Source organism: Orussus abietinus, unplaced genomic scaffold (genome assembly GCF_000612105.2).
Source record: "Orussus abietinus isolate OABI.00-Male unplaced genomic scaffold, Oabi_2.0 scaffold288, whole genome shotgun sequence".
In the NCBI taxonomy this organism is placed as follows: Eukaryota; Metazoa; Arthropoda; class Insecta; order Hymenoptera; family Orussidae; genus Orussus; species Orussus abietinus.
This window is the reverse complement of record NW_019394439.1, coordinates 10554-36677: the sequence shown is the minus strand read 5'-3', so window position 1 is coordinate 36677 and position 26124 is coordinate 10554. Positions and strand designations below refer to the sequence as shown.

The 26124-nt window shown below is 43.0% G+C and overlaps 1 protein-coding gene and 1 long non-coding RNA gene across 2 annotated transcripts in view; one reads left to right on the top strand and one right to left on the bottom strand.

Moving 5' to 3' along the window:
• The window catches only part of LOC105702521, a 49023-nt gene extending 25060 nt beyond the window's left edge, over nt 1-23963 (bottom strand). Inside the window, exons 1-2 of the mRNA XM_012430157.2 lie at nt 23357-23963; nt 9717-10005 (exon numbers count right to left, since the gene is read on the bottom strand). Of these exons, the coding sequence (XP_012285580.1) occupies nt 9717-10005; nt 23357-23431 (364 nt within the window). The 5' untranslated portion in view covers nt 23432-23963. The remainder of the gene's footprint in view (nt 1-9716; nt 10006-23356) is intronic.
• On the top strand, nt 23750-24618 carry LOC105702522. Its single transcript, XR_001104297.1, has 2 exons — nt 23750-23804; nt 23960-24618. It is a non-coding gene; the product is annotated as an uncharacterized LOC105702522 (long non-coding RNA).
• Nucleotides 24619-26124: the final 1506 nt, after the last annotated feature.

Genomic DNA, 26124 nt, shown 5'->3' with positions numbered 1-26124 from the left:
GTATTAAGGTTATGTGAAAAGTGGCCTCAAAGCGTTCTCGTTTGTGAAACTTTTCTCCAAACTGGGCGGGCCGAATCGATTCAAACTTTGCGATACAAATATGGAGGCTATAAGGAAGGTCCCGAGACACATGAAGTTTGAATTTTTTGAAAATTTCGTTATTAGCTCCTTTAACGTTTCTGTGTAAAAATGAAATCTCCTAAGTTTTAGAACCTTCCTTGTAGCCTCTATTTTTGTATCGTAAAGTTTGAATCGTTTCGGTATACCCAGTTTGGAGAAATGTTTTATGTACCATTGACTCTCTAGATGCCACTTTCATATTCCGTTAAATGTACCAATCAGTTTCGTTCATGGCTCAAGGGACGCGGGAAAATTATCCAATCTCGATGGCCTGATTGAAATTGACATTACTCTTTCAAGAGGTTCAGAAAACGACATTTTCTGTCCTTTTTGACGTGCCAGACTAAACATCGCAGATAATGACTAGGTCAGTGTTTCGCGGCTTTATGTATATATTTGGCGCGAAACTCTACCGAGTTGCTTAATTGAAAAAGGTAATTATGAAACATACCGTAAGTTATCAAAAATATCGAGAATTAATGAGAGAGTTAATTCTTTTATTTATATTTTAGGTTTCTTCGTTTAAGTAACATTTCTTTTCAATGTACTACGTAGTTCAAATTAAAGAGCAATAAATATTATTAAAACAGTAATTGTAGAGTTTTATTTACTTATAGCTGAAAACATTTACGTATAACTCTACGTGGAGTTCATCATTTGTTCGAAAGAAGACCGAAGTTTTAAGCCGATATTTCATTCTACAACGAAGCGAATGAGGTTCTGATTGGCCGCAGAAAACGTACAACAAAAGTTCTCCCACTTCAGTGTTTCTCTGCAGATAATCAGAACCTCTCGGAGTGGAAATATAGTTGGCACTGAAATCACAGATGGCGTATGGTGGCATTATGCAGTCAATCAGGGCATGAAAATCCGCGAATCCAGGGGATTTCTGGAGTTTCATTTCGATTTCATTGTAATTATTGTACGGAAACGACACATGGAGTATGTCATTTAGTACAATACCCGATATAACTCGACATAGCCGTATATAAATACGAATGTCGATTACGTAGGTAGTCGAAAGGATCTTCTCAACCGAGGCCGATGAAATTTCTCGACGTGTTTTACGTTCACCCCAATCGCCTTACCGCGGACATTTCCTTCCCAACACTCGTGAAATCTCCCCAAGATGCGCGCGCAAGTGCGCGGGAACGTTTGCGGGGAAAACGGGAAGAAAAACGGAGCGGAACGTGCGAAGGACCTTCGTGGGAGCCAGGACCCGGGGCTAAACCTTCAGGACGAGGTACCAACTCATCCCCAAGATCGGCGGAAATCCGGAGAAGGTAAAAAAGGGTAGAGATTGACCCTTGGAGACCAGGAAAGCAGGAGCCGAGGTCAAGGCCGCGCGAACTAGGAAACCCGGGGCTCGTCGACTTCGGAAATTCGGAAGGACCAGGCCGTTATATCCCGAGGGACGTCTCCGGAGGGCTCCGCTTGCTGCTGGTCGCCTGATCCAACAGCCGGGTTTTCGTTCGAGGCCTGACCTGGAGGATGGCCCGATCCTATCCCCCGCTGGACCCAGTTTATCATCCAGGACCCTCGTCTTGGTCCTTTTTGCGTAGTGATGCCTGGACGCAACAGGCTCGCCATCGGGATTCCCTAAGACACTTCCGAGGTGTCCCGGGGACTCGTCTAGGAGCCGGGATTCCCTGTGCTCTGGAGGACGCTTGGCTTCCCCTCATCCTCGTCCTCGTCCTGCTATCCTGGCACGCTAAACTCGGGGGAATCCCCCGGAAAGACCGGCCGGCTTAATCCATTTGGCCACGTGGGGATGAGGGACGACGATGGAGCTCGACTTCTTATGCGTCCGTGCCTAACCGGGATTAGGATCTTAGGACTTAGGGTGTCCGTCTTCGGCTGAATCCCGAGGGGATTAACGGCCTCCCCGGGGACTCTTTCTGGGCGCCCTGGACTCGGGGGAAGCTTGATGTAAGACTTCCCCTTCGAGGTCCTTCCACCAACGATTCGCATCCTTCCTGGGACGCGTTCCTTAGGGCGTAACTTTGAAGATTCAATTGTGGGGATAAAAGTAGAAATGTTTCTTTGAACGGTCCCAAGGAATGTATTCTTCTAAATAACTATTATTCGACTCGAATGAACGCGAATGTAATTGGATTCGAGGGAGTTATGACAATTTGTCGGAGTTCATTTGAGTTAATTATTCTAGGAATTAATGAAATAATTCTTTGGTGCCAAGCCCATTCATAGGCAGCCGTAAACGCTTTTCTAGGGACCTCAAGAAATCGTTAAGCATCATTCTGAAAAGACCAACTCTGAGTTTGTTCCGAAATTAACAAATTTCATGGAATTATCCCATCTTTCCCGAAAACTCGTAACACTCTTAATTTTCTCTCGCCATCAATGGATAAAATGTCTAAACTTAAGATTTATAAATGGCACCAACTCCATAAGTAGCCATTAACGCCTTCCTAGGGAGCCCAACAAAATCGTTAAGCATCACGTAGAATGGACCAGCTCTGATTTCGTCCCAAAATTAATAACCCATGGAATTATCCCTACTCGTCATGAATGCATAAATTGTCTAAATTCAGGATTTCTAAATGGCGCCAACTCGGTAAGCAGGCGTAAACGCCTTTCTAGGGACCCCAAAAGATCATTTAGCATCATTTTGAGAAGACCAGTTCCGATCGTGTCGTCCTTCTGTTCTCTCTCCAACTTGTCCCTCGTCTCCCGTCCTTTGTCCCTCGCCTTCGGTCTCTCCTCCCGTCTTTCGCCCCAGTCTCTCTTTTCTCGTCTCTCCTCTCTTGTCTCTCATATCTCATCCCTCTCTCTCGCCTCTCACCCTCTCGTCCTGGTCTCTCGTATCAGGGCGAGATGTAAAGCTTCCCGGGGATGAGCCGCTTAGCCTCTAAACCTTGTGTGCCGTGCCACGCCACCCCAGCGGCGCGCACACGCACTATCCGGTCCTCTCACACATAACCTCACAAGCGAGTGCGCACAGGCGCACGACGCGGGTCCTGCACGGGGATTATCCCGGCTCTGTATTCGTGGGATTATCTTCAGGAACGCGTGGAACGCGTCCGTGTGGATGCGGAGTAGCCAAATCCTTTAGTGGCGGGCTGGGGTACCGCTTTGGCGTGTGTGTGTGTTACCACGCTTGCGCGACACACACTCACCTGCACACGGATACACACCCATACCCTGGCTGCTGTGTTTCCAGGGACCATATCCCTGTATACCTATGTATACGTGCAAGCAGAGGGGGTGTTACGCACGTTTGCGTTTGTTGTGTCCATCGTGTGGGGGTGGGTGGGGGGTGTATGGCGTGTGGGTGCGTGCCACACAACCCGGCTGGATCCGGAGGTGGTGGAGGCGACGGTTCTGACCCTGCACCACGTATGCGCACTCCAGTCGGTGCGTGCGTGTGTATGCGCCCCGGATTAATCCGGGATTATTGGCGGTGTGTTCGCTCGGCGCCGAGCCGCCGTCCAAATCCGAAATCCAACGCACACAACTCAGATAATCCTTACCTTCCTCGATCCCGCCGTGTATTCCGCTCCCTCTCGCTGCCGAATGCACTGGGTGGCGGCAGAAGTACGTATTGCGAATTTCACGCGGTGTTTCCACATTTATTGTACAGGGTGGTTGGGTCAAGGCGGGGCTGTTCAGGGTGGCGTTTCAGATAATGTCGAGATACATGGGACCGTGTCGTTGCGTTCCAATGAACGACTTAAAGGAGACAGTTAGATGTTCGTTGGAAATTGTGCGAGGCAAAGGTGTGTGCATTTGGCGTGACACTCTACCGAGTTGAGTGTGGCGTCTCAGATAATGTTGAGATATTTGGGACCGTGTCGTTGCGTTCCAATGAACGACTTGAAGGAGACGGTTAGATGTTCGTTGGAAATTGTGCGAGGCAAATGTGTGTGCATTTGGCGTGACACTCTACCGAGTTGAGTGTGGCGTTTCAGATAATATCGAGATACTTGGAACCGTGTCCTTACGTTCCAAAGAAAGACTTGAAGGAGACGGTTAGATGTTAGTTGGAAATTGTGTGAGGCAAAGGTGTGTGCATTTGGTGTGACACTCTACCGAGTTGAGTGTGGCGTTTCGGAAAATTTCTAGATACTTGGAACCGTATCGTTACGTTCCAAAGAAAAACTTGGAGAAGACGGTTAACGAAGACGCCTAACGTATAACGTTCCGTATTCTAAATAATCATCGACAAATGCATTGGCGAATCCCTGATGAGTGTTTTAAAAGTCACTGGGGTACACAAAAAAAATACAACGCGTAAGCGTATTAATTCCGAAACGATTTGTTTTTGTTGAAATCTACAAAAAAACGACGGCATCCCATGAAGCTGAGAAACAGACATGAGTAATGTGCGATATATCAGGGGTTTTCGAAAATAATTCAAAATCCTCGGAGTATGTAAAATGACAAACGGTCTCGTCCGAATCCGCCGTCCAAATCCGAAATCCAACGCGCAGCTCAGATAATCCTAACCTCCCCCGAACTCGCCATATATTCCAATCCCTCTCGCAGCCTCATATACAGGGTGACTCGAAAAGCACAGATTGCACTAAGTCCACTTTTCATAAATAACAGCCCTTCTTCCCAACAAATAAAGCCGAATTTCAAAGTTCACAGCTTAACACTATTTCTACCAAAGGTGTCAAAAGACACCTTTTAAAATTTTAACTTGAAATTATTTTCAAAGTTTAATAATTTTTTCTCAATTAATGTTTTGAGTTTTCGTATAATAATTGTTAAATTTATTTATTTTATTTTATTTTATACTATATTAACAGCCCTTCTTCCCAACAAATAATGCCGAATTTCAAAGTTCACAGCTTAACACTATTTCTACCAAAGGTGTCAAAAGACACCTTTTAAAATTTTAACTTGAAATTATTTTCAAAGTTTAATAATTTTTTCTCAATTAATGTTTTGAGTTTTCGTATAATAATTGTTAAATTTATTTATTTTATTTTATACTATATTAACAGCCCTTCTTCCCAACAAATAATGCCGAATTTCAAAGTTCACAGCTTAACACTATTTCTACCAAAGGTGTCAAAAGACACCTTTTAAAATTTTAACTTGAAATTATTTTCAAAGTTTAATAATTTTTTCTCAATTAATGTTTTGAGTTTTCGTATAATAATTGTTAAATTTATTTAGCGGTATCATTTTCCTCCAGCTCATCAAAACCTTTTGGTCGAAATAGGTATACACAAAATCGTGGTAGAAATAGTATTAAAAATCCCCGTAACGTGAAAACTAGGTTAAGAACTCCTGAAACCAGGTCGAACGTTACAGAAACCAAAATGGAAACGCATTGCTTGTATAAAAACAAAATTATTAGTTCCAAATCGTACAAGAAGCATGCATCGTACAAGTGCATTAAGGCTATTTTTCATTAATAACAGCCCTCCTTTCCAACAAATGAAGCCGAATTTCAAAGTTCGCAGTTTAAAAATCTCCGTAACATGAAAACTAGGTTAGAAACTCCTGAAACCAGGTAAAACGTTACAGAAACCAAAATGGAAACGCGTCGCTTTTATAAAAACAAAGTATTAGTTCAACATCTACTAACAGTATTATTCAATATTCTTACTATTAACGAATTAACAGTAATTAATGTTCCTTTTTTTCCGTTTTAGTTCCTGTGAACTTCAAGTATTCGGTTGAAATTGACATGGGAAATAGTGGAGGAGCTTCGGTTAGACTGAGTGCAAGTTGAAAAGTTGCAAATCGAAGAATAGTAAGAGAAAAAAAAAAAGAAAAAGAATTCAAAACGTGCCCTTACTCCACACACCGGGGATCAATATACGGTCGGCTGTGCCAACTAGCCGGATTATTGTAGTAATCCGGATATCCGGATTTCCGAATACTCAGAATAGGGTCCGAAATAATCCGGATATTCGGATTTCGGTATCCCAGATCCTGATAAATGAATGCGGCTATTGAATCCACGGTGAATGACGGACGAGATAATTGTAATTTAATTGCGAATTCAATTCAATTATACCGGTGTAATATCGTTCGGTGGAAGTAGAATCAGTTTTTAGGAAAAATCTTTCTGCAGACGCGTAAACTTTACGTATTGGCATGATTAAGGTTAAGTGAAACCTCCTCAAATCGATCGATTCGAATAAAACACTTATGATAACACACATAACGTCTCATTTGCTCGATTCCTCTGTAGATCTCATGAATTTTCGGACACAAAAATCATCTTTATCATAATCTCATCCAATTCATCGACATCAATTCTCTCTATTCAATCTTCAGAAAAATGAATACTGAACAAGTTGCATCGTTAATCTCGAGATTTACGCTGATACGCTCTTATGAGACCGTCTAATTTGCTCGATTCCTCTGCAGATCTTGTGAATTTTCAAACACAAAAATCATCTTTATCATAATCTCATCCAATTCATCGACATCAGTTCTCTCTATTCCATCTTCAGAAAAATGAATACTGAACAAGTAGCCTCGTTAATCTCGTACTTTCCGCTGATACGCTGTTATGAGACTGGACCGAACGTTATTATTTGTTTGAATCCTCTGCAGATCTCAGGAATGTTCAGCCACAAAATTCATCATTACCCTAATCTCATCCAATTCATCGACATCAGTTCTCTCTCTATCCCATGTTCAGAGAAATGAATACCGAACAAGTTTTATCGTTAATCTCGTACTTTCCGCTGAGACGCCGTTATGAAACCGGACCAAAGGTTCCATTTGTTTGAATCCTCTGCAGATGTCAGGAATGTTCAGCCACAAAATTCATCATTACCCTAATCTCATCCAATTCATCGACATCAGTACTCTCTATCCCATCTTGAGAGAAATGAATACCGAACAAGTTGCATGGTTAATCTCGTGCTTTACGCTGATAGGCTCTTATGAGACCGTCCAATTTGCTCGATTCCTCTCCAGATCTCATGAATTTTCAAACACAAAAATCATCTTCACCATAATCTTAATTCATCGACATCAGTTCTCTCTATCCCATCTTCAGAGAAATGAACACCGAACAAGTTCCATGGTTAATCTCGTACTTTCCGCTGATACGCTGTAATGAGACCGGACCAAACGTTCCATTTGCGAGGTTCCACTGTACTCCCGTGGCGAAAGTAGAGCCCGAGTGTTTTTAGAAACGGAAATCCCAAATCCAACTCGCATAGCCCGGATAATCCCAGCCTCCACCGATGGCGTCTCGTATTTCGGTCCCCCGGGCATGGCCCGTGTACTCGTACTTGTACCCACACAAATAACCTCACATTTACCCAGCCACCGTCGACACATACGCCGAGTGGTTCGTGAAATATGCGTGCCTTTTGCGACTCCTTTGACAGGGGTGAAAATCGAATCTGAACGTGAATGAAGTCGTCTACCCTCCTCCCTTTCGGAGCAGCCCTTCGTTCGCCCACTTGAGCAACCAATCACCAATAACCAAAATAAACGATTACGAAGAGTTGTCTTAATTATTGCCATCCCATCGCCAATAATATAAATAGTTACCCACTTGAGCAACCAACCACCAATAACCAAAATAAACGATTACGAAGAGGAGTTGCCTTGATTATTGCCTCCCATAACCAATGATATGAATAGTCATCCATTTGAGCAACCGACCACCAATAACCAAAATAAACGATTACGAAGAAGTGTTGCCTTAATTATTGCCATCCCATCGCTAATGATACAGATAAGTAATCATCCACTTGAGCAACCAACCACCAATAACCAAAATAAACGATTACGAAGGAGAGTTGCCTTGATTATTGCCATCCCATAACCAATGATATAAGTAGTCACTCATTTGAGCAACCGACCACCAATAACCAAAATAAACGATTACGAAGAAGAGTTATCCTAATTATTGCCATCCCATCGCCAATAATATAAATAGTTACCAACTTGAGCAACCAACCACTAATAACCAAAATAAACGATTACGAAGAAGTGTTGCCTTGATTATTGCCATCCCATAACCAATGATATAAGTAGTCACCCATTTGAGCAACCGACCACCAATAACCAAAATAAACGATTACGAAAAAGAACTGTGCTAATGAAACCGTGAATTTGGCCAGTACAGAGAATTAATAATCGGTAATATGGCCACCTCGCATCTCTGACCGGCATTGCGAGTTATGATATCGATTTTGCTTTCGGTTCGCGGTCTACGGGGTGTTCGTAGAGAGCATTATACAGTGTGACCTCCGAGTTCCCTTAATCTTCCCCATTATTCATCGTAACGCCGTTTTGAGAGCCGTTTTAAAGTATCCACCGACAAGAATGATTGAAATCTCTAATATGAGAAACGAAAGGGTCAGGACAATTGTGCCCATAATTATGAAAGTGGTCTAAGTCATATATTTTTTGTTTCGAAATTACATTGAATTAATTTAGTTTGAAATAATGTGGCGTGAAATAACTGATAAACTCATTTTTTCTTTCAATTTTGACTTAGACCACTTTCATAATTATGGGCACAATTGTACGACAATTTAGAACACTCTCGTAATCGATAAACTCGCATTTGAACGGGATAAGGGTAACAAAAAGTGTCCTATGCGCTGCTATGCTAAAACGACGGCAATACGAGATCTCGGAGTGAAAATTTAGTTGACACGGAAATCATAGATGGCGCGAGGGGTCCCTCTGCAATCAATTAAGGCCTCGGAAAACATGAATCCAGAGGATTTCTGCAGTTTTACTTCGATTCCTTTATAATTATTGTACGAAAACGACAGGTGGAGTGTGCCATTTAATACAATACCCAGTATAACTCGATATTGTTAATATAAAAACGAACCTCAGCAACGTAGGTATTTAGAAAACACTTGTTCACTTCACCTTAAGCTGATATGACAGTGTGATATATACATAACAAGTGAAAATATTTATAAAACTTTTCCCCAAACCGAATGCACCGAATTATCTAAAACTTTAACACATGATTACGCGCTCTGCCAATGAAATTTCTTTCTTCGACGAAAAATATTTATAAAACTTTTCCCCAAACTGGGTGCACCGAATTATCTGAAACTTTAACACGTGATTACGCGCTCTGTTAATGAAATTTCTTTTTTCGGCAAATAATGTTCAACTTATCTCGGACAAGAATCGAAAGAAGATATTTTTTTTCTTCGAAAAAATGAAATTTCACGGGCAGCGTGTTCTTCCTTAGAGCCTTTATGATCACGTGTTGAGGTTTTAGATAATTTGTGGCGCCCAGTTTGGCGAAAAATATTATACAAATTTTGACTTTTTGGTATGTATATATCACACTTTCATATCACCTTAAGGGTCTTGAAACGACGACGCAACGCGTTCCGCACGCTCCGTGCCTTGCGGCTCGCCCGGCCGCATAGCCGGGGATTGGGATTTAATCCGGATTAGTTCCTAAGGGTCACGATATCATCCTCCCCTCGATTTTCTCTCCTTGCAGTCCGCTTCTCTTCCGCACCCGGTAACCCACGGCGAAGCGCGCCGCGCCAAGTACACACATCTATTTCGACGCCCGAACGCGTTGCGTGTGTTATATTCGACAAGTACATCATGCAAAAGGATGTTTATCCAATGGATGCCCCAGAAATGGCAGGACAGCGACTTACCAGCGGTGGGTCCTGACTTGGTGAGATCGAACCCCTCCTGTTTGGGGCTGGAAGGAACTTCCTGCTTGGGATGCTGAGCGTGGTGGGGGTGCGGAGGAAGCTGACCAAATGGTGCTGGGACCTGGGGACTGCTCAGCGGCGTCTGCGACTGGTGGAGGTGGACGCCAGACGGTGGGGGTGCTGATCCCTGCTGCTGGGACTGCTGCGACTGGGGACTCTTCGGCAGAGAAGAGACGCTGCTCGGTCTGGAGGGTGGCGACGCCTTGTGCGTCAACGCCAGCGCTTGACTCTGCAACAAGAGTAAATGTCGATCTCCGATTAAAGCGCCGTTAAGGTTATGCGAATGTAGCGTCGAAGAGGTTTCGTTTATAAAACTTTTCTCCCAACTCGGTTTACCGAATAGTTTGAAACTTTACAACGTAAATAGGGAGACTATATGGAAGGTCCTGAAACTCATGAAATTTCAATTCTTTTCAAATTTGTTTATAGATATAGTGGCGTCAAAGAGGATTTGTTTAGAAAACTTTTCTCCCAACTCGGTTCACCGAACTGTTTGAAACCTTACAACGTGAATAGGGAGACTATATGGAAGGTCCTGAAACTCATGAAATTTCAATTCTTTTCAAATTTGTTTATACGTATAGTGGCGTTGAAGAGATTTTGCTTATAAAACTTTTTTCCCAACTCGGTTTACCGAATGGTTTGAAACTTTACAACGTGAATAGGGAGATTATAAGGAAAGTCCTGAAACTCACGAAATTTCAATTCTTTTCAAATTTGTTTATAGATATAATGGCGTCAAAGAGGATTTGTTTGGAAAACTTTTCTCCCAACTCGGTTTACCGAACAGTTTGGAACTTTACAACGTGAATTGGGAGACTATATGGAAGGTCCTGAAACTCATGAAATTTCAATTCTTTTCAAATTTGTTTATAGATATAGTGGCGTCAATGAGGATTTGTTTAGAAAACTTTTCTCCCAACTCGGTTTACCGAATAGTTTGAAACTTTACAACGTGAATAGGGAGACTATAAGAAAAGTCCTGAAACTCATGAAATTTCAATTTTTTTCAAATTTGTTTATAGATGTTTTAAAAATAGCTTATAAAAAGTGAAATTTCGCGAGTTTCAAGACCTATCTTAGGGTCTCCGTATTCATGTTTTAAAGTATACAACGATCTGAGACACCCAGTTAGTAGAAAAGTTTCATGAACGATTGAGCTTTCGGATGCCACTTTCATATCACCTTAATTCTTGGTCTCGGAGCTCTAATCGATTATTCCAAATATTACGATTTTAAAATCAACTTCGGCGGGACCGTAAAATTTCTGCCTCTTTCTTCGCCTCCGCTCTATTTCTCGTTCTCCGATAAATAGAAGCGAACCGAGCGAGTAAGTCCCGGATGATCTAACCTCGCCGAGCCGGGCCCGTAAGATGAAATCTGAGCACGTGCTCAATTCATCGGGCCAAGTCATAAGCGCGGACTTGCCTTAGATTTCTGTATTGGTGGAGTTAACACTAACGGCTAAGCCGTCGACGGTGTCAACGAGGGTCAACTGGGCCCAGAATGCGGCGATCCTCGTGTCCGAAGTGCGAATGCACCGCACGGAGAAGATGTCGATTTTCCAGGCCCGATTACGCCCCCAAAATCCCCGGGAAGCGAATTACCCAAAATCGAAAAAATCATTAACATTATCACGTGCTTCCAACGACTCGATGCATCCAATTTGGAGAAAAGGGTTTTATATAAATATAAATGTTTACGGAGAAGATGTCGATTTTCCATGCCCGATTACGCCCCCCAAATCCCCGGGAGGGAAAATTCGAAGCGAATTACCCAAAATCGAAAAAATCATTGACATTATCATGTGCTTCTAATAATTCGATACGCCCATTTTGGAGAAAAGATTTTTATATAAATATAAATATGTAACTTTCCATACATATAGAATGACTGGGTACACCAAATAATTTTGAAACATTGGCACGAGGTTATGGAGGTGGTAAAAGAAAACGCGATGCTCGTGAGATTTCATTTTTCATAAAGAAAAAGAAACGTTCTTCACATATTCCATACTGGAATCAAGGACATGTATATTTTGTTGTTGAGAAATTAAATTTCACAAGCATTGCGTTCTTTCTTGGGGCCTCCATAATCACGTGTTGAAGTTTCAGATAATTCGATGCATCCAATTTGGAGATAAGTTCTATATAAATATAAATATATAACTTTCAATAAATATAGAATGACTAGGTACACCAAATAATTTGAAACTTTAACACGAGATTATGTAGGTCCTAAGGAAAAACGCAATGCTCGTAAAATTTCATTGAAAGAAAAAGAAAACAATGTTCATTTATCCCAGAGTGAGACCAAGGACGCATGTTTTTTTTTCTTTTTAGAACAATGAAATATTACAAGAATCGCGTTCTTTCTTAGAGCCTCCACAATCACGTAGTGAAGTTTCCAACGATTCGATGCATCTAGTCTGGAGAAAAGTTTTATAATTATTTTTTATAAATATAATGAATTTCGTACCACCTTAAAGAGCTACAAGAATTACTCTCTTCCTCGGTACCTTCCGCAATAATTCGGGCTTATAAAAAATTGCAATTCTCGTTCAGTCGATTCCAGCTCCGAAATTGCTCTGGGTACCCCGTGTACATTTTTGTCGGCAATTGGCGAACCAGCTTGTACTTCGCGTCCATTTTTCCATCTATCGCAATATCATTTCCCTCCTCGTACACGCACTGTACACCTAACCGGGCATATATCTCGATCCAGGCCAATCGATGGACCGTCTCTCATTATTTATGTAAAACATTAATTAGTAACCGTTAGACCCGACATGCGCACGTTTGTCTACACTTTCGACATTTTCCTACCGTAACGAAAGGATGGTATATCACTATTGTGAACGAGATTCTCCTTACATTATCCTCCCGAATCCAATTGCAGCATCCGCAGTGATTGATCACATAACTCATCGCACCTATGTTGCAATCACCCTTCCGCGACCATTTTACATCACGAATGAAAACAAAGCCCACCATAAGTTGTACCGAGACGATGACGCCAGCAATTAGTGTAATCACGTTATCGTTACCAGGGAACACGACGAACCTAACCTCATCAGAGATCATCCAGAGAGAAGCGGAACAGTATCCCATAACATTTCCACTCTTGACTCTCAGTAGTCACCCATGGTCATTCATGGTTGTCATGACTCTTCCTCGATGGTCCGAAGTGTCCTTACCCTACCAGAAATTCGGATTACTCTTGTCAGCTGTCTTTATATTCCCTCGGGTTCCTCTTCAATTTTTCAAAATACAAAACCCTGGAGGAATCCCTTCGATATTCCATGTCCACCGTGTGTGACATCTGAGAGTTCCTCGTCGGTATTTATTTTAAACAGTCGATCGTAATTTATTGATTTTCACTGGTGAGCCAACAGTGATCAGCGAAATTGGTCTTGGTCTTGCATCTGGTCATCATTAAAAAGTAACACTGACAAAGCCTATCGTGGTCTTGGATTTGCTCATCGCCAAGAAATACCGATGATCAAACCCCATCATGGTCTTGCAGTCTTAATCTTGTATATGCTCATGACGAAGAAATAACGCCAATCAAACCCCATCATGGTCTTGCATTTGCTCATCATCAAGAAATACCGCCGATCAAACCCCATCATAGTCTTACAGTTTTGATCTTGTACTCGCTCATGACGAAGAAATAACGCCAATCAAACCCCATCACGACTTTACAGTCTTGGTCTTGCATTTGCGCATCACTCAAAAATAATGACGATCAAACCTCATAATGGGTGCACAATTTCAAGCTTGCATTTGCTAATCACTAAAAAATAGTGGTGATCAAACGCCATCATGATCTTACAGTCTTGGTCTTGCATTTGCCCATCACCAAGAAATACCAACGATCAAACCCCACCATATTCTTACAGTCTTCATCTTGTACTTGCTCATGACGAAGAAACAACGCCGATCAAACCCCATCATGGTCTTGCATTTGCTCATCACCAAGAAATACCGACAATCAAACCCCACCATGGTCTTCCAAACCTGATCTTGGTCTTGCATCTGCTCGTCACCAGAGCCCTGAACCGCCTCCCAGAAGCTATCCTCCACCAAGTCTAGTCACCAACCATCATTTACCCCCTTTACCCCAATCCCCATGCGATTCGTTCGTTATCTCAAGGGAAGACTTCCTTCCACCAGGTGTCTCGATTCGGGTCGAGCGTGAACAGAAGCGGATCACGGAGGCTGCAAAGAGGCTGGACCGAGCTCGTGCCGAGGAGATCTCCAGCATGGAGCTCGGTTTTTTCGCTTGCCAAGACTGTACCGGGGTACGAGCTACTGTTTCGGGAGCCGCTCCGAGGTATGCACTCGCAAAAAACACGTCAGACCGCTGAAGACCCCACGCTGCCGCTCCGGGTGCGCGGCCCCGAGGCCGAGAGAGACGGAGCCACCGGGTGGGCCAAGGGAGCGAGGGAGAGGTCGACAGGACGCACCGGCCGGGACGTAAGAAGGGGCAACAGGTGGATGGGGTTAGCGGCTTATCCCGCTGACGCCATGACGCCCCGAGTGATATCGCCGCCGACCGCTGAGACCGCTAACCGGGAACTCGCGGAAAATCCGCCTCCTTCGGCGACGAGCTGGTCGGACTGGTTGGCTAGGGACTCCCGGTTGACAACATCAGGATAATAGGCGCGGTGTTCTGAGTTTTACAGCGGAAGTTGACAAATCGAAGTTAGTCAGTCAAGGAGGACATGTGGAAATGGTGATAGGAAGGGGATGTCATCAAAATTCGATTCTAGATGATCGTTTTTAGGGTTTGGGTGGCTAGCGACTCCCGGTTGGCAACTTCAGGATAGTAGGTGTTCTGAGTTTTACAGTGGAAGTTGACAAATCCCAACTAGTCGGTCAAGGAGGACATTTGGAAATGGTGATAGGAAGGGGATGTCATCAAAATCCGATTCTAGATGATCGTTTTTAGGGTTTGGGTGGCTAGCGACTCCCGGTTGGCAACTTCAGGATAGTAGGTGTTCTGAGTTTTACAGTGGAAGTTGAGAAATCCCAACTAGTCGGTCAAGGAGGACGTTTGGAAATGGTGATAGGAAGAGGATATCAAAATCCGATTCTAGATGATCGTTTTTAGGGTTTGGGTGGCTAGCGACTCCCGGTTGACAACTTCAGGATAATGGGCGCGGTGTTCTGAGTTTTACAGCGGAAGTTGACAGATCGAAGTTAGTCGGTCAAGGAGGCCGTTTGGAAATGGTGATAGGAAGGGGATATCATCAAAATCCGATTCTAAAAGATCATTTTTTTGGATTGAGTGGCTATGGAGTCCCGGTTGACAACTTTAAGAGAGTAAGCGCGGTGTTCGGAGTTTTACAGCGGAAGTTGACAAATCACGGATAGTCGCTCAATTGTAATAGGAAGGAATGGTAATAGGGAAGGAATGTCATCGAAATCCGATTCTAGATGATCGTTATTAGGGTTTGGGTGGCTAGCGACTCCCGGTTGACAACTTCAGGAGAGTAGGCGCGATGTTCGGAGTTTTACAGCGGAAGTTGACAGATCGCAGCTAGTAGGTCAAGGAGGAAATTTGGAAATAGTGATAGGAAGGAGATATCATCAAAATCCGATTCTAGATGATCGTTTTTAGGGTTTGAGTGGCTATGGACTCCCGGTTGACAACTTTAAGAGAGTAAGCGCGGTGTTCGGAGTTTTACACCGGAAGTCGCCATACCGCGGCAAGTCGCTCAATGATGAAATTTGGAAATAGTAATAAGAAGCGGATGTCATCAAAATTCAATTCTAGATGTTCATTTTGATGGGCTGATGGACTCTAGACTTCTGGTTCCCACCTTTATGGGATTTCTTCTTTTACACCGCGTGCCAAAATTATTCCAGGGGAAGTAGCCGACACTAAATGTCGCCGAATCAGAGCAAAAGTCGCCTGACTTTTCCAACTACCGTACCGAGACGTTTTTCAAAATGCCGTAAAGCAGCTTTCAAAGCTCAAGTTAGTCGGCTCTCACCCTATGTATTTGTATCGCGAATATAAGAAACACGGAACTCGGTTCTCCTCAGAGAAGAAGCTCTGCTGGCAGCAATTGCAACCTCATCCATCAGTCGACTTTACAGGTCTTCGAGGCATTAACCTGTTCCTGATTCATACGTCTGCAATCAATGAAATTCATCGATCAAATCATCTTACTAATCCTTCATACATACATCCCTGAACATTAGGGCCGGTCCGAGTGTCAAGATTATCGGTGAACCCGGATCACCGGCTCATCCCATTGATATGATGACACCCTGAGTGACACTTCAGATGACCACCGAGGTCACCTAAAAAAGAGTTCCGTTTCCTGTTCCGCCTCCATTTTGAGGTGCATTTTGACTCCCATAACATATAAATCGAACGAACTTCCCGTCGTTTGTTTCCGGTATAAGACTTTAAGGTGATATGAAAGTGATACCTGAGGAGTCAATTGTTTATGAAACTTTTATCCCAATCGGGTGTACCGATTTTTATGAAATCTTCCCATACGGATACGGAGATCCTAAGGAAGGTCTCGACACAAGTGAAATTTCATGTTATGCGGAGAAAATTTAACTTTATCGATGGAAACTTCAGCATGTGATTATGGAGGCCCTAATGGTGCTCTTGAGATTTCATTTTTGATACAAGTATGTTTGCATTTATTCCAGACTAGATCCAAGAATATTTATGTTTTGATAAAATTTCATCAACGTCAAAGTCTTCTCGTTCACGAAACTTTTCTCCAAAGTGGGTGTATACCGAATCGACTCAAACTTCACAATATAAATATGGAAGATATAAGGAAGGTCCTGAAACTCTCGAAATTTCAATTTTTTTTTTTCAACTTGTTTATAGGTATTTTTAAAATTCTTGATAAAAAATGAAATTTCGTGAGTTTCAAGACCTTCTTTATAGCCTTCATATTTATACTGTAAAGTTTGAATCGATTCAGTACACCCACTTTGGAGAAAAGTTTCATGAACGAATGACTCTTTAGATGTCACTTTCACATCCCCTTAAGGCCTCCATAATCACGTGCCAACGTTTTTGAAATGATTCGATGCACCGGTTTGGTGAAAAGTTTTATACATATTTTAACGTATTTTATATATATAGAATGACCCTTTCATGTCACCTTAACGACTTGATATACCGTTGCTTGGTAAGGGCAGAGTAACTGATAACCTGTATTAACCGATTCGGACCTGTAAAGGACGGAAACGGTTTGGTGAAAAGTTTTATATATACTTTAACGTATTTTATATATATAGAATGACCCTTTCATGTCACCTTAACGACTTGATATCCCGTTGCTTGGTAAGGGCAGAGTAACTGATAACCTGTATTAACCGATTCGGGCCTGTAAAGGACGGAAACCGAGGGAAACGGAAGCGAAACAGAAGCGAAACGGAACGAAGCGAGGAAGAATCGGAGCGAAATGGAATCCTCGGAGTGAACGCGTTCGACGTATCGGCTTCGGACCGGATAGATGGATTACAATCATTCCGAGCGTTGGGGTGGTCAAATACCGTGACCATGCGTGCTCACGCTACGCGTCCACCGACGTCCCCCGATGTCCGCCGACGACTGCCGACTTCTGCCGACGACTGCCGACACCTACCGACAGCCTTCGACATCCACCGACGACCGCCAACGGTCACTACGCGAAGCGGCCCGAACCCGACGACACCCTATGGGCGATCGACATCGTCTATACCGGGAATTTTCAGCATTTCCTAACCTCAAATCATGATATTAACATCGGTACTCGATAACACTACGGTAAGTTACATCACCACTTTATGAATACACCTTGAACTAATTACATATTGGATCGTAGAGTATGATATGTACACATTTTAAGATAAGTGGCGATTTCTTTACGGTTTTACGAATAAAGTTCCTTTTCCTTACCTCAAGCCATGACTTTAACATCGATACTCGGTAACACTACGGTAAGTGACGTCATCACATTATGAATACACCCCGTAATAATTACATATTGGATTGTAGAGTACGATATGTATACTTTTCAAGATAAGTGGCGATTTCTTTATGGCTTTACGAATAAAGTTCCATTTCCTCACCTCAAACCATGACTTTAACATCGATACTCTATATCACTAAGGTAAGTCACATCACTATATAAATACGCCCCGTACTAATTAGATATTGGATCGTAGAGTATGATACGTATACTTTTTTTAAGATAAGTGGTGATTTGTTTGCGGCTTTATGAATAAAGTTTTTACACCGTGGCTTCTTTGTGGTTTTTTCTTCCTCCCCGGTTCTAACCTCGAGCAAGCGCTCCCAGCTAAACGTGGGGATAAGTACACGATAAGGATCTGCATTTCAATTCCGGCTTCCACTTTGTGTTCTTATCCGGCGAAGGAGTACCGTGCAGCAAGTTTTACGCTATTTTTCATCGATGTTTAATTAATGTTAAAGCGAGGAGTTTATAACGTTCGGCTGGGCGGTGGGATAAATGGTTTGTCATGACCCTTTGTCTAGGGGTTTGAGCTGGCGATGCGTAGTTCGGGAATTTTGCGCCGAGATCCGGTCCCTCCGCACTTCCGGTCTAACGACCTCGCCCAAATTCCCGATCGAAGTGATCCGCATTGGACACGCGGTCTTATTGCACCGAATGCCATGCCGTGGACGCGGCCGCACCACAGGAAGAAGGCAGGGGCACATCCGTATCATGATCAGAACCCGTGACCCCCCATGTGCGTACCCCCTCCTGTATTCCCTGCCACCTATACCTTCCATCCTTCCGACAGAAAAGCTAAATTCGGCCTAAACACGCGTGATGTCCCTAGAAAGTTAACCTGACGGGTCGCCTTCTCTGAAAAATGCAATATTATTTATTTGGGCGGTCAAAAATCGGAAACATCACGACCTGGACAAGGTTCAGATCAACCACGCAGATCAAGACTTTATCTACCGATCGAGGGAATATTCGCTCGCAATATACATTTTCACAATATAAAAACGAAAAGCTAAACTCGGCCTAAACACGCGTGATGTCCCTCCAAAGTTAACCTGACGGGCCGGCTTCTCTACAAAATGCAATACTATTTATTTGGGCGGTCAAAAATCGGAAACATCACGACCTGGACAAGGTTCAGATCAACCACGCAGATCAAGACTTTATCTACCGATCGAGGGGATATTCCCTCGCAATATAAATTTTCACAATATGAAAACGAACGTCGCCAACCTAGATATTTAGAAAAACCTTCTTTACCGACGTCGATCGAGTTCCTCGACGTGTCTCACATCCCCTTAACGTTTTTTCTTTCTTCCTCTTTATCGGGAATTTCTGGTGATTTTGCATCGAAGCGAAAAAAAAGAAAAGGATCGGGTCCGGCGGTTTTACGGTTTCAGCAGCTCTTATTGGGCGGATTCTCCTAACCTAAAAATACTTGAGGAGGTTATTTAAGGTTCCCGAGGGGTAGAGGTGGCACCTACCTCACCCGGTATACCTTTTACCCGGTGATGGGCGATTTACGCGATGGACATTCCTGCACACGTGCCCAACTGTTGCCGGTGCATTGCAGGCAGACTGCAGCTCTGTACCACCCCACGTGCTCGCGAGCGCACTTTGCGTCCTATATGCGGCGCGTGCATGCATATGCACGCCAAGTACATACGTGCATATGCGCACGAGTACATACGCGGGTCCGTGTATGTACCCTACGCGGCTTTACCGAGGATTACCCGCTCCCCCTTCGTCCCTATTCTGTATCGTCCTGCTTTTCAAAGCGAATTTTCGAACGCGAAACGACCTCCGGTTTCCCTGCCGCGGTTGGACGGGAAAACGCGACGTTGGGATTCTCGAAAAACCGAAAAGTCTCCCCACCCCCTCCCCAGATTTTGCAGAAATGGTTGATAACATTTCCGGAAACCTTGATTATACTGGCTTTGGGGACGCTCGCGGGGATTAATGTTCAAAGTTCCGGGAACTGATGATATTCACTTTGACTGGGTTGAACTAATTTTAAGGCACTTTTTTATGCGACTCGTTTCAAGTGTATGGGTAAATAATTGCCCTTAATCCGGGTTAAACTAAGCGTGCAGTCATAAGGACAAGTTCTTCATGGCTTAATCTGGTCTCACCATTTGTACGTTTTGTTTTTACCGATTAATGTTCAAAGTTCCAGGAATTAATGATATTCACTTTGATTGGGTTGAACTAACTTTAAGGCACTTTTTTATGCGGTTCATTTCAAGTGTATGGGTAAATAATTGCCCTTAATCCGGGTTAAACTAAGTGTGCACTTAATAGGAAGAATTCTACATTGCTTAATCTGGTCTCACCATTTGTACGTTTTGTTTTTACCGATTAATGTTCAAAGTTCTGGTGGATGATATTCACTTTGACTAGGTTGAATTAATTTTAAGGCAACTTTTCATACAGCTCATTTCAAGTATATGGTTAAATAATTGCCCTTAATGCTAATGTTTCTTTTACTTCATTCAAAGGGATCATTATCTTGAGAGAAAAAAATTAGCAGCGAAAACCAGGGGGAACATTTAAGTAGACTTAGGTTAGGCATGCGACTCCATTTTAATCTATAGAATTTATGTATCAGTGTTAAAAATACGACATTTTTGAGCGCAGACTATGTTTCATTGATTTGATGCTAATGTTTCTTTTACTTCATTCAAGAGATTATCTTGAGAGAAAAAAATTAGCAGCGAAAGCCAGGGGGAACATTTAGGTAGAAAGAGGTTAGGTATGCGACTCCATTTAAATCTTTTGAATTAATTTATTTACTAGACTAATAGAGAGGTATATGTGTTAGATGGTCATTCCGAGGGGAGTGACAAGCACGTTTGCAGGTTAGGATACTGACACTATACGATCTTCCCCTAATGGTCCCACGTCGCAGGGGGTTGTTGATCGTTACGTCAATCCGAGACGAATTAGCAGGTGGGACCGGCAGGTCGAGGAAAAACTGATGACTCTAAAGTGAAATTAACCACGGTGGCTCTGAATGATGGGGACGTGGAAATTCTCAAGGGTGACCAATTGGCCGTGTAACTCGAATGGGGCTGATTCGATTCCGGAGAGCCCTCGACGCCCTCGTAAGCGTGGTTACTTATGAAAGGTCTTGCTTACTCTCTAATGGACAGCTTAAGGTGATATGAAAGAGTCTATACATAAAAAACGTCAAAATATTTATAATACCCTTCCCCAAACCTCTTGCAGCGATCATTCGAATCTTCAACACGTGATTATGAAGGCCCTAAATAAGAACGTGGTGTCCATGACAATTTTCTTTAATAAAAAAAAAATGTATTTATCTCAGATATTTCTTATAAAAAATCATATCATAGTTCTATTTAAAAATGAAATTTCATGAGCATCGCGTTCTTCCTTAGGATCTCCATAATCACGTGTTGAAGTTCCAAATGATTCGATGCACCCAGTTTGGAGAAATGTTTTATAAATACTTTGACGTTTCATATATATTATTTATATATATATATATATATATAGAATGACCCTTTCACATCACGTTAAACTTCAAAAATAGAACATATGTAGTCCAGAATGTATTTAAAAAAAAAATCGAAAATGTGACAGTTCCTGTCGGTCTAAAAATGCGCAAAGTGTTGCACAACGGTCAGGTTAAAAATGCCTGATGACTTTAAAGTGAAATTAGCCGCGGTAGTTGAGGACGGAAATAGTAGGGGTGGCCAATTGGCCGTATAACACGAATGGGGTGAGTTGGGTGTCTCGAAGTTCCTAACACCCCTGCGAGAGTCCTTACTTAACTGCCTTTTCATCCGTAAACCTATCGGTACCGGGGCTAAGACAACAGCAAAAGCTTGATTTTATTTCCAAAAAAGATAAGACGGAAAGTTTACAACTCAATATTGGCCAGAGCCAATCATTCCGTATAACGATCCTGCCGAAAAGTGTTGATCCCTTAACGACGGGAATCGCGCATCTGAACACGAGGACCGCCGAATCGAGACGATGGTCATCGAGCTTTCAGAATTAGTGCTGCTATAAATTAACCTGATTGTTCACAACGTAGATGTATGAAGCATTAGGAAGACAAGGGTGTCCCCTCTGCCCTAACTACATTAAATATTAGAGTAATGTTCATCACATTTGTGGTGCAATAAGTCTGAATCGAGGCGACCTGATGTTCATCGAGCTTTCAGAATCAGTGCTGCTATAAATTAACCTGATTGTTCACAATGTACGTAAATGAGGCATTAGAAAGACAAGGGTGTCTCCTCTACCCTATCTACATTAAATAGTAGAGTGATGTTCATCACATTTGTGGTGCAATAAGTCTGAATCGAGGCGACCTGATGGTCATCGAGCTTTCAGAATTAGTGCTGCTATGAACTAACCTGATTGTTCACAACGTACGTGAATGAGGCATTAGAAAGACAAGGGTGTCTCCTCTACCCTAACTACATTAAATAGTAGAATAATGTTCATCACATTTGTGGTGCAATAAGTCTGAATCGAGGCGACCTGATGTTCATCGAGCTTTCAGAATCAGTGCTGCTATGAATTAACCTTATTGTTCACAACGTACATGTATGAGGTATTAGAAACACGAGGGGGTCTCCTTTACCCTAACTACATTAAATAGCAGAATGACGTTCATCACTTTTTATGGTGCAATAAATCTGATTCGAGGCGACCTGATGGTCATCGAGCTTTCAGAATCAGTGCTGCTACGAATTAATCTGATTGTTCACAACGTAGATGTATGTGGTATTAAAAACACGCGGGTGTTGTCTCTATCCTAACTACACTGAATAGCAGCATAACGTTCATCACTTTTTGTGGTGCAATAAATCCGAGTCGATACAACTTGATGGTCATGAAGCTTTCAGAATCAGTGGTGCTATGAATTAATCTGGTTGTTCACAACGTACGTATCTATATACTCCGGATATATGGCATTTCAAACATCCTCTAGAAAGATACAAAAAGTTCCGGTTCAAGCGCTAAAAAGAAGCGACTAAAGATATGAATTCCGAAATGTGTTCGGAAGAGCTTTCATGGTAGGATAACATGGATTCGCTCAAAATTGAAAACCATCAACACCGGTGGATATTTCGCTTCCGCGCGAAGATATCTTGTTACGCTTAAGCAACAAAACCTCCCTCCACGTTCGTTAAATGTAAATTACTTCCCCCCATTACAAAAGAGGCATAGTTACTTGTAACCCTAACTCATGATCATACTCTCCGTTTAGCCATAAAAAATGAGTCGTCCCCAAATGTTCCACCCCAACACTATAAAACAATCCATCAAGATGATTCTCTACGGAATTACTGGGGTTTACTCCCCCAAGTACCATGATTACATGATCATTGCCAAAACTTGCCACAGAAAACCAATGGGAGTAATACTTAGGATCCGTCGAGGAAGGATCTACACGTGGTCCTTGCGAAAAGGAAGCTTGGCTGAATTCCAACAACCACCTCGCAAAGAAGAACGAAAAGCCAAACTCATTTGAACCACCTATTCGATACGGAAGGCAACAATTGCTAAGTAGAACAAGCTCCATAAACAACCGATGTTCATTTACCTGCACCTGATCGGTCTTCGTGTTGGCAGCCACCCAAGCCTCGGCGAAAGTCTCCATGGCGCTTTGAAAATCCATTCCCTCAAACCGGCAATCGCCGGCTCAAAGGTAGTAGGTCATAGGTAACACTGCACCCCTTACGCACTGCATCCGCCTTCCCGAAATGTCCTGTCCCCCTTCGGCCCTTGAGGGTGCCCGATACGATTCAAATCCAAAGCAAGATGCCGAATGATCCGCCAACATCCGATCCGAAACACCCCGGAATCGAAAATTCGCTCCTCCCGCTGGTTCCGTAGAGCCGCCGTCCGTGTTGCCGATCTCGGAGCTTTCTCGCTAGCGGTGCGTCACCGGCGCGAGTATATAAGGGGCGCGCACCGAGTGGCGGGCCCCAGGCGTCGCGGCCACCCCCGGAGGCTCCCACGCCGCGACGCCGGACATCCTTTTTTCCCAGGTAAGTGTAGTTTATAGAAACTGCGAGCGTAGTTGTAAGTTGTCTTTTTGTAAGTCCTTCGTAATTCCTGTAATTCTTGCGTTATAATCGCATCGTATAGGAATTACGACTGACGGTTGTAACCTTATCTTGTAATTGCTAAACACCGGCGTCAGGGTACAGTTTCGAAGCGCGGCGGATACACCGCGGGCACGCGTTCGCAGACGGCGGCGACCCGCTCGCGACTGTACCCGCTCCGGCGTCGCGGCGCCCGACCTGCCCCTCTGACGCCCTTCCACCGGCCCGGTGGCGGCAGCCATCCCCACCTACGGACGCCGACGCCGGGACCTCCTCGCTTCGCATCCCCGGATCCGACGAGACTCTAACCTCTCCGCCTTGCGTCTGGGACTTCCTACGGATATACCCGGCTACTCGGGGAGAGGGTGTGTCGAGGTGATAAGGCTGCATTGGCTGCTGCGGAACCCGACTGCATCCGTGCACCCAGTTGCCGCGGAGTGGTGGAGCGCCCAAAGGAGATCGGTAATCGCGATCGAAGGACTGGCCGGATTTCTTGGAGAAGGGGCTGAGGATGCTGTGGATTAACTGCGTTACGTGTGATGAAGAATCACGATCTGGCGGTTCCTCCTAATGGTGTCGACTGGAAACGAGCCGGATAAGGGGCGGTTATTCAACACTGGTGCTGAATCTCGGAATCATTAATCTCGGTCTTCCTAGATATTCCTAAAACGATTCCGGGTATGTCTACTCGAGAATTCGGAAGAATGGATACTTCGTTACTTTTACCTAATTAAATAAAATTGAGCGACTTAAGGAACTCGACTTTTGAATTTTATCCCTAACGTGGTTTATTTATCATATCCATTTCGATAGTAGAATCACCCCTTACAATCTTCTGCAGTTAGCGTACATTTAGTTTGTGTATATTTGATATCTTACGCTTCGGTATAAAACTTGTACTTTACGTAAATATATTTATGAGAAAGACAAGAGGACTGCATTTTCATTTAATATCGTTAGGACATTTTTCTAACGAAAAAGCGCGATTGTTAAATGGAGGATTATTATCCTCTAGTTCTCCTTATACACTCTTATTCCCGTCCTGGAACCAGCGAAACTTCCGCGCTATGGAATATCTTTAGGATTATTACGAGCCTGGACCGCGTTTTATCTCTAGCGCCTCGCGATAAGGCCGTTGAGATAAACACAATCTGTGAATATCCAGCGTCCCGCGTCACATGAGAATCCCGGATATGAAAAACCGTATCGCGCTGTAACATAATATATTAGAATAAATAATCTAAACGGGACTTCGGGTGAATGGAGCCTTCTTTAAACTTTAACACAGACTGGAAGAGGTTAGCGATATCCACATTATAGCTCATCATGGACCTCTTTATCTACTGGATCCTCGCTCATACGAATCATCGTGCTGCTACTATTATCGGAGAGTTCCGGTTTCCGGTGGATAGAAAGCGATAGTGAGCGTTTTACGGTATTATTAGAACTTGCAGTTCAGCCAAGGACGAGAAAACAGGTTGAAGGCTAGTAAAAAGAGCTAAACAAACATTTCATTAGTAATAAATCCGGAAACCATTTATCTAGGTAACCCAAGAACGAATTTACTATTTTACGTCATAATTTAGCGACGATTAAACTAGAAAATTTCATACCATTAATATGGATTAAAACGTGAAAATCGAAAATTATAGACTTCTTATTTATTAACCACGTGGTTTGATTTTTAAATATTCTCGTAATGCTCATCACTTTTCTAATGATTGGGGACGGTGTACCGGTCTGATGGATTTCCAAAGTATTTACGATATCTTTGAAGAAATTCAAACTATTTTCAGGTACGTTGTACTCGATTATTACAAACATGTGCAGCACGGGCATAAGTGGTTCTGCTGACGGAAATTTTGACCACTTCCGCGCTCTGTCAGCATTTAACTTTTCTGCAACTGAATGCCATTAGCACAAGTAGATATCAGAATGACATTGTTTACATATTCTTGCAAATTCGATCAAACGCCATAGAAATCCATCGAAACGAGGGAACGCCTATCCGTAGGTAAATGTTGGAATCATCCTAAATTAAACCATTAAATCCTGAACGCGGCATCTTGACATTTTCTCCATAAATTACAAACTCACATCTAAATTAAATCAACTTTCATTATCATCAATCCGGTCCAATTAGACGTAATAAATTGCGGGTAGCGCAATTCAATATAAAGCAACATCTTGAAACGTAGTTGAGCAGTTTAAGGTATTACGAAAGAGTCATTCTATATATATATAAAGCATACAAATATTTATA